This window comes from Lepidochelys kempii, chromosome 3 (assembly GCF_965140265.1).
Source record: "Lepidochelys kempii isolate rLepKem1 chromosome 3, rLepKem1.hap2, whole genome shotgun sequence".
NCBI classification, from domain to species: Eukaryota; Metazoa; Chordata; order Testudines; family Cheloniidae; genus Lepidochelys; species Lepidochelys kempii.
In genome coordinates, this window is record NC_133258.1 from 210,306,172 (window position 1) to 210,318,340 (window position 12,169).

At 51.2% G+C, this 12,169-nt stretch overlaps 1 protein-coding gene across 1 annotated transcript in view; it reads left to right on the plus strand.

Moving 5' to 3' along the window:
- MAL (mal, T cell differentiation protein (MAL blood group)) overlaps positions 1-8,739 on the plus strand; it is a 28,454-nt gene extending 19,715 nt beyond the window's left edge. Inside the window, exons 2-4 of the mRNA XM_073339979.1 lie at positions 3,106-3,273; positions 5,981-6,106; positions 7,084-8,739. Of these exons, the coding sequence (XP_073196080.1) occupies positions 3,106-3,273; positions 5,981-6,106; positions 7,084-7,158 (369 nt within the window). The 3' untranslated portion in view covers positions 7,159-8,739. The remainder of the gene's footprint in view (positions 1-3,105; positions 3,274-5,980; positions 6,107-7,083) is intronic.
- The last annotated feature ends 3,430 nt before the right edge of the window (positions 8,740-12,169 follow it).

Here is a 12,169-nt window from a genome sequence, read left to right on the forward strand (position 1 = left end):
CCCCCTGCCCTGAGTCCCCTGCCACACCCCGCACTCCCTCCTGCACCCCCAACCTCCTGCCCTGAGCCCCCTGATGCACCCCAACCCCCTGCTATACCCTGCACTCCCTGCCCTGAGCCCCCTGCTGGACCCCGCACTTCCTCCTGCACCCCAACTCCCTGCCCTGAGCCCCCTGCCTGCACCCCAACCCTCTGCACACCCCACACTCCCTCCTGCACCCCAACCCCCTGCCCTGAGTCCCCTGCCACACCCCGCACTCCCTCCTGCACCCCCAACCTCCTGCCCTGAGCCCCCTGACGCACCCCAACCCCCTGCTACACCCCGCACTCCCTGCCCTGAGCCCCCTGCTGGACCCCGCACTTCCTCCTGCACCCCAACTCCCTGCCCTGAGCCCCCTGCTGCACCCCATGGGCAGGGGTGGGAGTGGAGTGGGGGGCGGGGGCACTGTGCCCAGTGTAGGTGGGGGAGGAGAAAGGTGAAGACCTGATGCTACTGTCCCTTGTCTTACACCCTCAGCCCATGTGCCTGGCAGACACTAGGCAGGCATGTCCTGGCGGGCTTTGCTGAGTCATAGTGAACGGTCAGTCCCCATGTCGCAGTGACTGAGCAGTTACCATTGTGTGATGCTCGCATGGTTGAGTCACACAGTTGATTAATGGGCGGTCAACACCCCCCTGAGCAGGGATCCTTTGTGTGTCACTAGCAAACTTACAGCATATTTCACTAACAACCATACAGCACAATTTCATAACTTTATAGACTCTCTAATAATATACATATGTGGACAGACTAGCGGGTTTCAGCAGATCATGACCTTTCATATGATGCCTTACGTGGCATGCTTTGTATGAAATATCATGACAATATTTGGGGGCGACAGGATGTCATTCTGAGGTGCGGTGTGTCACACTTACTCCACTTTCAAAGTGGATTGAAGAATACGTATTAACTAGCTAGTTAGTATGTGTTAAGAATTGTACGGTGTGTGTGTGAAGGCCATGTTGGATATGTCTATGCTGCAGTTAGACACCTGCAGCTGGCCCATGCCCGCTGACGGGCTCAGGCTATGGGCCTGTTCAGCTGCAGTGTAGCATGCAGTGTTGTTGTAGCCATATCGGTCCCAGACAAGCTCTCTCACCAACAGAAGTTGGTCCAATAAAAGGTCTGATCTCCCCCACCTTGTTTCTCCAATTACAGTATAGACAGCCAGGCTCAGCTTGGAGCCTGGGACCCTCCCCCATCATGGGGTCCCAGAACTCAGGCTTCAGCCTGAATATCTACACCACAATTAAACAGCCCCTTGGTCCAAGCCCTGCGTGCCTGAGTCAGCTGGCATGGGCCAGCCACGAGTGTCTAATTGCGGTGTAGGCACACCCTTTAGTGCACACAAATTAAAGTTAGTACACAGTAAATCCTTGTGTAGACAAACCCTTCTGAGCTGTATTAGCAGGAGTGCTGTAAGCAAGACCCAAGAAGAAATTCTTCCGCTCTACTCCGCACTGATTAGGCCTCAACTGGAGTACTGTGTCCGGTTCTGGGCGCCACATTTCAGGAAATATGTGGACAAACTGGAGACAGTCCAGAGAAGAGCAACAAAAATGATTAAAGATCTAGAAAACATGACCTATGAGGGAACACTGAAACAATTGAGTTTGTTTAGTCTGAAGAAGACCAAGAGGGAACATGATAACAGTTTTCAAGTACATAAAAGGAGGAGGGAGAAAAGTTGTTCTCTTTAATCTCTGAGGACAGGACAAGACGCAATGGGCTTAAATTGCAGCGAGGGTGGTTTAGGTTGGACATTCGGAAAAACTTCCTGTCCGGGTGGTTTAGCACTGGAATAAATTGCCCAGGGAGGTTGTGGAATCTCCATCATTGGAGATTTTTAAGAGCAGGTTGGATAAGACACCTGTCAGGAATGGTCTAGATAATACTTAGCCCTGCCATGAGTGCTGGGGACTGGACTAGATGACCTCTCGAGGTCCAGCCCTATGATTCTATAGGAGCCACATTGTTAAAGCAGGAGAGCCAGAAGCCAGTGGAAAGCTATGTGTCTATGGCTGTGCACAGCTAGCCAGAAAACCAGTACCAATATCACAGGAAGAGTCAAAAACTTTTTGTTTGTTTACTTATTTACATTTCAACAAATGCAATGCTGAGCTCAGTTGCTGGTCAACAACACCCCCCCTCCCCCCCCCGATGCAGACACAATTTTTCATTGGAATTTATTCTGTTAATGGAAAATCTAATTTTCAACAACAAATGTCATTAAAAATGGAAAATTAAGAAAACTTTGGCCAGAGGTAGCAGTTGGGTTGTGGAAAATTTCTCTATTATGTCTGAGCGTTGGACTCCATGGAGAAACACTTCCCTTCATAAGTGTTTCGTTTTGGGGCTATTAAATATAGGCAGGCCTCAGACTTATGACGTTCGACTTAAGTTGAACAGCACTTATGACGCGTCTAGATTGACACCCTGAATCGACTTGAGACTATAGGTTTTGACAGGTTTCAGAGTAACAGCCGTGTTAGTCTGTATTCGCAAAAAGAAAAGGAGGACTTGTGGCACCTTAGAGACTAACCAATTTATTAGAGCATAAGCTTTTGTGCAGCTCACGAAAGCTTATGTTCTAATAAATTGGTTAGTCTCTAAGGTGCCACAAGTACTCCTTTTCTTATAGGTTTTGAGTTTCCCACGCTCGTCTCATAATGGAGTAGTTGTGGTTCCGAGTTACAACGTTCCGACTTACGACACAATTGTAAGGAACCAATTGTGTCATAAGTCTGAGGACTGCCTGTATTCATGTATAAGATGGCAACTCCCCCCCACCCCCCCGCATGACAATAAATTGCAGAACTAGATGATTGCTGCCTTGTGAATTGCCTGAGAAGAAGTGAAATCTAGGTGTAGAACTGCTTTATTTTATTAAGACAGGGTTTGTTAAATTAATATCCTTATTTGCCTTCTTTCCCCAAGAAACTATCTTGATGTACAGCTTTCAGGTTGAGACCAATGGACTTATCGTGTCTTTTGAGCTCATAACATGACACATGATGATGAAACCTGAATTATTCTGTTCTCTCTCCCTTTTGCTTATTCTTGTAGGTCTTTGGAGGCCTTGTCTGGATTCTGGTGGCCTCAACCAGGGTAGCTTATCACTTACTGCAAGGCTGGGTTATGTTTGTTTCCGTGTTCTGCTTCACATTGTCAACTCTTCTCATGTGCCTCTATTTCTGCGGCGCTCATGGTGGAAAATCTTCCTGGATTGCAGTGGTAAGCTGATCCTGCCTTTGTATAGCTCCCTGTCACACACAGTCTGAGCACTCTGGCCCTGATCCAGCCAACACTTGGGCATGTACTTGAATCAATGGGACTATTCACCGGTGTCAAGTGAAGTTAAGCATGTGTGCTGGCAGACTCTGGGTTTATATGCCTCTCACTGTGCCCTTGCAGGATTATCAAAGGCTGCTATCAGCCCTGAATCCAGAATAAGCAGCCTCCGTTGCTGCTGGCTCAGGAAGCCCAGCAGTTGTCCATGTGGCACCCTGTTCCGATGAGCAATGAGCAATGCTGTGTTTTGCATCTCACCCTATCCCCAGGAAGGGACTGTCGTCCACACCCCTCCTGATGTACCTCCCTTCCCTCTTCTCCTCCAAAGCCCTTTCTTTCTGGGGAGCCTTCTGCCCCCTCTGAGTTGTCAGCCATTGATAAGCTACAGCGCCAAATGCAGGGAAAGGATGTTCTTGTGGACTGGATGTTGGCACGGGACTTGGAAGATCAGAACTACAGCTGGTTGGGAGTTTTCTGTCACAGGAAATAGTTTCTGCAAAATTAAAATTTTCCACAAGATAATTTTGAATTTGCTGAAATTTTTCAATTTTCTGCCAGGAAAATCAAAACAAAATATTTTGCTTTGGGTCGATTCACCGCTAAATTGCATTTCCCAATGGGGACACCCTTGCCCTGTGGGAACTGTAATTCAAACTGCTCATGTCCCCATTTGTTTAAGGGCTGGTCTCCCTGGCCGGACTACACCTCCCCTGGTGCAACACAGGGTTCTCCTCTGACTGAGCCACATGGCACACCATGTGAGATACATGATTTCAGGTGCATCACGGAAGATGAAGCATGGCCGGGGAGCTCACCCCATAGGGGAGAATGGAGGCCTGAGATGCCCAAACTACAGCTCCCATGAGGCAATGCAGTTTAATGTTGAACTGACTTGAAGTGAAATGTTTACAGGTTAGTTCAACAAACTGAAATGCAAATTTTTGCTGTTTCCAAAATGAAATGTTTTGAAAAGTTATTCTGGGGAAAATTTTCAATATTTCATCTTTGTCCCAGTTCAGCGGGGGTCAGGGGAGAGGGGGAGTTAAAAATCAGAACTTCCCATGGGATGGCAATTCCGATTATTGCTCTGCTCTGACCTGAGTTCTATTCCTGCGTCTGTGACAGACTCCCTGAATGACCTCAAGCAAATCTCTTTGCCTCAGTCTCCCCGTCTGTTTAAACAGGGAAACTACTTCCCTCTCTCTCGGGTGCTGTGAGGGGCTCAGACACAACGGTTGAGGAGTGCCCTAGAAAATCGAATAATTCCAAGTTTCCCTCCCTCCCCACTGGAACATTCCTCCAGTGGCTTGGGAGGCGGGATGAAGAGGTCCCCAATGATGGCTAGCTGAGCAGGATGGAGCCAGTCTCCTCAGGAGTCCTTGGTGGAAGAGGACAAGATGGCTCCTGGGCTCTGGGGAGTATCGTGCACCAGAGGGCTTCTTACGGCACCTCGAGAGCAGAGCAGCAGGCCCTGCCCCTCCTGCTGTCGCCCCGTATTGACGGGCCATGCCCTCCGGGGGCCCTGGCACAGGGAGAGGCATATTAGCCAGGCCCTTGTACCAGTCAAGACCATGCCGGGTGGGGATGTAACTGCTCTGCTCCTGCTTGGGGTCACTAGGCCTTCACCCCCATCCTCTCCTCCTTTCTAACAAGGCCAGGCCCTGCAGCTCAGCCTTGCTCATTACGTACAGGAACTCGCTCCCTAACCCAAGGCTACACTTTCCCTTCCAGTCAAGTCTCCCCTCCACAGGGCTAGATTGTCTCTGTTTCTTCCCCCACCCAGGATGCCCTCCTCAGCTTAGGACTCCAGCTGTGGGACTGGGCAGCAAGGATGGCTGGCCCGATAAGCTTCCCTGCAAGGCAGGGGTGGGTAGAGAAGGGCGGGGAGTTTGGAGAGCCCTGGGTGCGTACAGGGTATGGGTGAAGTAACTTACACTCTGCCCACTAGCACTCACGCGCGGGAGGAATCGGACGCTGAGTTACGGCTGGTTTCCAGGCTAGACGTGCCACTCCAGGAGCACATGCGCCCAGGGCAGGCAGCATGGCTACCAGGGCAGGGACTAGGTACTGCTGGGATTGCTGGTTTTGTTGCTTGTTGTCTCAGCGCAAGGGCACGGTGTGCGGCAACTGGGAGTTCAGCTCCCTTGCAATGAGGCCTGCTCCGAGTGGTCTTCCACACAGGCGCAACGTGAGGGAGAACAGCCTCCATATACCACAGCCCTGTGGAAAATTGGGGATTTTGCCTTGAGTCGGCTCTCTTATTTATTGTTTGTGTTACTGTTGCACCTAGGTGTCCCAGTCACAGGCCAGGCCCAGATGCAAAGACCAGATCCTCAGAAGTATCCAGGCACCTAATTCCCTTTGGGAGTGGCCCATTGGAAATTAGGCACCTAAGTATCTTTGAGGATCTGGGCCACAATGCTGCTCCTCCCTGCCAAAATGTATTCACCAAAATGCCAGACTTGGACACAATCCCATTTGCACAAACCACTTTGGCCTGAGTCTTAAGTTAAATGAACTAGTTGTGTTTGGCCCACAGTGCTTTTGTCGCTCTGCCGGGAAAGTGTGTGTGTGTGTTTTTTAGATTACCTTCTGTCTCTGACTTGAATAGTAGTCTTGGAAGCGATGGTTAATTATTATTGTTTTCTAGGATGCTTTCTATCATTCAATGGCTGCTCTGTTTTACCTGAGTGCTGCTGTTTTACAAGCCTTTGCCACCATCCTAGCCCATGACGCTGGCGTATTGAAAACTTACCAGGAAGACATTGCAGCAGTGGTAAGTGTCAAATAGCTTTCACGGTGGAGGGGCGAACAAAATGTACCAGGAGTGAAAGCTGAATGGCCTGAATGGAGACCACCTAAGACCCAGCACTTCCATGAGGGGGAGGGGGATAACCCTTCTCTCCCTCACTATGAGAATGAGCAGTGTTTGTTGGTTAATCATCCCCATCTATCAGACTCCAAAAGACACTGGGATCCAGGCCATTCATGTCCAGTACAGTAGCCCACCCTTTCCTAACATGCCCGCTGGTTTTAACATCTTTCTAGTATAGTATTACTGAGTGCTATGCTCTGTGGCCAAGTGACTACCATCCCTAAGCCCAGCCGGGGCTTCGTCCCTGCTGATCACAGGAGACGCCAGTGAAGATCTTTACTCGTGGCAGCTTCTCTTTTACCTGCAAGACTCTGGGGAATATGGTGGTCATCTTAACTGAGGGCCAACTGTGGCTTCAGCCCCATTGAAAGAAATGGCAGATGGCAGCCGTTTGAGAAAGGGTAAAAGTGTGTGAGATGCCACCAGAGATTGAGACCCCGCCTATTGTGAGACATGCACAAATAATATTGTGAGGATCAGGGAAACCGACTAAAAAGCACCTAAGTGACTCAAGGACTTAAGCCCCGTTTTCAAAAGTGACTTCTGCACTTCACAGCCTAAGTGACTTTCAGTGACACTTAGGATTCTCAAAAAGAAAAGGAGGACTTGTGGCACCTTAGAGACTAACAAATTTATTTGAGCATAAGCTTTCGTGAGCTACAGCTCACTTCATCGGATGCATTTAGGATTCTAAATCATGTAGGTGACTTTGAAAATCTTACCATTAGCAAGTCTGGAACAGAGTTATTGCTTTTGGGCTCCAAGTACTGTACTGGTTAATATGAGTACTGCTGAATGGGCAAATATAAATATCTGGTCAGCAAGCAATACCCTTTAGCAATTAACTGTACCTGACTCCAGCTTTCTTTCCATTGTAGGTATTTGCATTTTTAGCCACCTTAATGTACGTGATTCATAAAGGGTTCTCTCTGCTGAGATGGAAATCATCATAAAACCTCCAGAACTTCCCCTAAGGAATCCATCTTGAGCATTCTTCTCAGTTATGATACAAACATACGTCATTAAATGGTTGCTCATTTTACACCGGTATACTTTGATGTACAGACTACTATACACTGCTTTGTACTTGGTACCATGACAACGAAGAAAAAACATCAGCCTGGAGATATCTATTTTTCAGCAAAATGGTTTCTTTTTGGTGTCTTCTAAGTCAGACACAGTTTTGTTGTAGGGAACTGGGAACCTGCTTTACTTCTCTCTGTTTTGTCCTATCTCCCGGGACTGGGCCAGCTGTTGGAATGAATCCAGGGCATCTCCCAATCCCCTGTCAGTGAAGGGAGCCTCAGGCTTTGGTGGAACTTTGGTCTCAACGGTTTTGCCTCCTGAGGACTGGTATGCTTTAGTCTAACTAAAGTCTTTGGGCTTAATATCGGGGTATCTGGGTGAAAATTAATTGGCCTGGAAAATTCAGGGAGGTCAGACTAGATGATCTAATCTCTGGTGGCCTCAAATTCTATGAAACTTTCAAAGGAAAGCCTCCCAGCTGAGTAACTTGATTCATTCCTGGGGTCTACAAATGAAACCATCATTCTCCATTGGCCCATCTCTTTGCCTTCCTCTCTCTTTCAGGTGACTTCCTTGGGGATTGTTTAATTTTACATAAACTACATGGAGAGTAGCTCAAATGGGCCCCGATCCTGCATTTAGCTCCATGCAGAGCTCTGCTGACTTCATGGGGGCTCTGCAAAGCTGCAGGGATCTGCTTGTCGGGTCAGGGCCATATTCTGTAGCAGCTGTCAAAGAAAGTAGATAGTGTCTGTTGGCTCTTTAGGCAAGACAGCCAGAAAAACAAGTGACATGTTCTGTCATTTTCTCAACACTGCGAGCGAGAGTGGAGAAGAAGCAGATACATGAACTGGTAAAATTCACCATGTTGAACAGAATAATTTAAACTGCGTCAGCATTTTTAAGGTCACAAATATGGGTACGGGCTGCTCTGACACACTGATGCCAACAGGCCAATTGCCACTGACTTCAATGGAAGCAGGAGCAGGGTCTAACTACTCAGAACCCTGACACCGTGAAAGGTACATGCCACATTTTCACACTTAGCTGCCTAATGTTAGACACCTGAAGCTGTATTTGGGCGCTTAATTTTAGGCACCTGACTTTGAATATTTTAACCAAAATATTTTCTCTTCTGGATCCAGACAGCAGCAGGCCCAGTACAAAATCTCCTAGCACATAGAAACACAGCTCTGGGCTTTATTCATCGTTAGGCTTTTCCTTAACATCTAGCGTGACAGAACAGTATTTCAGGCAGTGACTGTCAACGTTCTCTTCACCTTGCGATGAGAAACCGGAACAACTAGTCTGCTTTCCTGGGGGGATATGTGAATTTTTGCAAACTTTAAGGATATTCTTGAATTAAGAGAGCAAATTATACATCTCAAGAATTACTGTTGTCTTAGTCAGATGAGGGAAGATTATTTAGATGGTGTGCTGTGTAGTCTGTAAACTAACTTTAAAATATTGATCAGCGCAATAGGGATAATAAACTATTCTCAAACAAATTGTTTGGTTTGTTCATTAGGAAGAATCCAAAAAGAAAATCTTTTGAAATATACAAATACTGCATAGCGAATAAAAAAAAATCTTTGCCATGGATTTTCCAAAATGGTTTGTCCCTGTCTTCTTTTCATAGCCCCTGCAGAGATTTTAATGCGATTACAGCAGGGTGGATAAGATTAACTCTTAACATTGCTCAAAGATACATTTTCAGTAAATGTGCAGCCCCTAGGGAAAGTTTCCAGAGGTGACTCAGACTCTCGAAAGCCACTTGGCTAGCCAGGGTGTGTCTGCACAGCCCGTGGCAGTGAGTCTCAGAGCCCAGGTCAGAGTAGCAGCCATGTTAGTCTGTATTCGCAAAAAGAAAAGGAGTACTTGTGGCACCTTAGAGACTAACCAATTTAGCATCCGATGAAGTGGGCTGTAGCCCGGGAAAGCTTATGCTCAGGTAAAAGTGTGAGTCTCTAAGGTGCCACAAGTCCTCCTGTTCTTGTTTTAGAGCCCAGCTCGTCACAGGTGGGCTTGCACTAACCCTAACATGCTAAAAATAGCTGTTTGGGCACCGTGGCCTGGCTGGAGCTCGGGCGCTGAACTTGCCTCCCTCCCTCCCTCAGCTGTTGAGCCGGAGCGCCGCCCTGAATGGCGACGCAGCTGTTTTTAGCCAGGTAGTGCAAGCGGCATGAGCCCAAGTCTGTCCACCAGAGCTCTGAGTAAGTCTAACAAAGTCAATGGGATTTAGGCTCCTAAGGATGAGATTCACAAGGGGGATTTAGGTGCCTTTTAGATACTCTGCTGCCCAGGGGAGTTCACAAGCCTGAGTTAGGCACCAGGGCTCACTGTACAATGCATGACAGAGAGTCAGGTGCCTGAAAAGGGATTCACAGAAGCCTGCCAAGCTAGCCACTAGGAAATGCAGAGGAGAGGGGTGGGGTGTCAAAGAAAGTTAGGCCCTAACTCCAGGTGGGGGGAGACACCTCCCCCGTCACACATTTGGGATTCTTGATCATAAGCCCTCCCCTCGAGTTGGGTGTCTAAGCCAGGCCAACCCCTCTTGTAAGCGAGAGCTGCCCCTCCCCTCTGATAGCACTTGCTGGCTGGATGCCTGCCTAGGAGGTGGGAACCCCTGGTTCAAATCTCCACTCCGCCTGATTTGGAGCAGAGCCTGGATCTGAGACCCACGTGTCTATAGGCTATTCTGGGGTGGGTCCCCCAATCTCTCCTGGTGGAGCTGTTCCACTTCCTATGACATACTTGCATTGTGCCGTGGCACACGGCGCTAATCTAACCCGGCCATGACAAGGGGAGGGATAAGCACAAGGTGTATGGGGGAAAGATGGCTCCTTTCCAGGCTTGCTTGCAGCCGCGAGCCGTCACGGAGCCCGCAGAACCCCTAAGTTAGGAACCGGCCTCATGGGCAGTGGGCGCAGTCTCTGAGTCCGGGGGCACCACCAGTGCATTCGAGCGCGTCCCAACCCCTTCGTTAGCTGGGGTAACCCTCAGCCAGCTTGCCCAGGCTCAGACACGCTATCAGCCATAGCACTGAAAGCATTACCACGCCCCCCCCCAAAAACAAATTGCAGCTGTCCGGGTTGGCCAGGGAGCGGAATCGCCAGCCAGGGCAGCCAAAAATAATGCCCAAACTCGCCAGTCCACGTCCCCACCCCTTTCCTCGCTATCACCACCACCAAGGCAAGTCCCAAAGCAACACAGCCGCCGTGTGGACCCAGCACCACACAGCACCATGCCACCCTTTCCTCAGGACCTGTCTTATCAATAAACAGCTCACAATCAGCTGAAAAATAACACAAACCCCTGCGTAACAGTGGCCCACCCTCTGCAAGCTGGGCAGGCAGCAACCCCGCCATCCCCAAGGCACCCCTTCCTGGGCAGTCCCGAGGGAGCGCCTAGGGCCCCAGGCAGGACAATCACCACAGGGTCTTACACGCAGCCCCCAGCCCAGACTGAACCCACAATGTGCCTTTCTATGGGCTTCAGCACATGACTCTTGGTCAGCCGACCCCCACCCAGCTCCACCATGTGAGCGAGGGGGAGACCTCCGCCCCTGCTGTTAAAGGGCTGGGCCCTGCTCCGGACCCAGCCAAGGCCCTCACTTGGCTACAGCTGCCGTGTGCTGGGTTGGGCGATGCCCTGCAGCCCAGCGGGCCCACACAACGCAGGGCCCCCCCCACTCAGCACACGCAGGGTGCCGGCCGGGTGTGACACAGCGATGTGCGTGGTGCCGTCGGGCCAACCCCCACGCTGCAAGGAGCCCCCCCCCGGTCCCTCCAATAGGACACATTAGTTTTAAAAAAAACAAACGAAACCCCGCAACCCAGACCATTTTTGGACAGGGTGTGTGGAGCCAATTAGTGCTGCCAACTCTCCCACAGTTCTTGGGTGAGCTGATACTGACCCCCGGCTGCAGGCAATCGCCCCCTCCAGCTTCCTGTCCCCTGCCCGGCACTTCTGCCCCCCCACCCCATCGGGGTGGGAGGGGGGAGAGTGGGCGGGGGCTGAGAGTGGGGCTAGGGTGACCATCCAGCCCGTTTTTAATGGGACTGTCCCGTCTTTAAGCCCGCTTGCAAGCGACCCGCCTTTTTCTAAAACCCGGGCAAATTGCCCCGTATTTTCTGCTCCCCCTGCTGGTAAGTCAGCAGCCCCAGCCCCTCCTGTTTGCAGCGGGCTGGTGGGCGAGTGCGGGCATGAAGGTGTGTCCCGCCCCTCCGCGAAAGGCCTGTCCTCCCCACCCCGGCTGAAACCCTTTCCCAGGTGCCGCCCCCCCCCCCCGCACGCAAACCCCAGCACCCCCCTCCCCAGGCTGAAGCCTCCATCCCTGCTGCCTGCCACGGGGCTGAAGGCAGGAGCGACGGGGCTGAATCCCCATCCCTGGTGCCCCTTTCTCCCCCCCCGGGCTGAATCCCCATCCCCAGCGCTGCCCCACCCCCCGCTGAAGGCCCGGCTCCCCCTCACTGAAACCTGGATCCCGGTGCTGAAGGCAGGAGCCACGGGGCTGAATCCCCAAACCCTGATGCCCGCCCCAAGCCAAGAGTGGTGGGACTGAAGCCGAGAGCCAGGGCTGAATCCTGGATCCCCGGTGCCCCCCACCCCCCGGTGGGAGAAGCCTCCTGAGCCCATGGCAGCGTTGGGCGGCTACCGGGGGTGTTGTCCCCCCAAACTGCAGTGCAAGCGCAGGGCAGTCCAGGGGCAGCTCCCCACGTGGCTCCTTCTCTCCTCCGCACCAAGTCGGAGGCTGGATCCGGCCTGTGCCTGGAAGGCAGCTGCTCCTCCGGCTGGTGCCGGGTGCCGCGGCGCTCGCAGCCGGGGAGGTCTCCCCTCGCCTGTTGGGGCAGGGGCTTCAAGTGCGGCCCAGCTCCCAGGCCCCTTTGCTCACGCAGCCGGTGAGAGCGGCCTGGGGGGACCCGGCTCTGTGGCTGG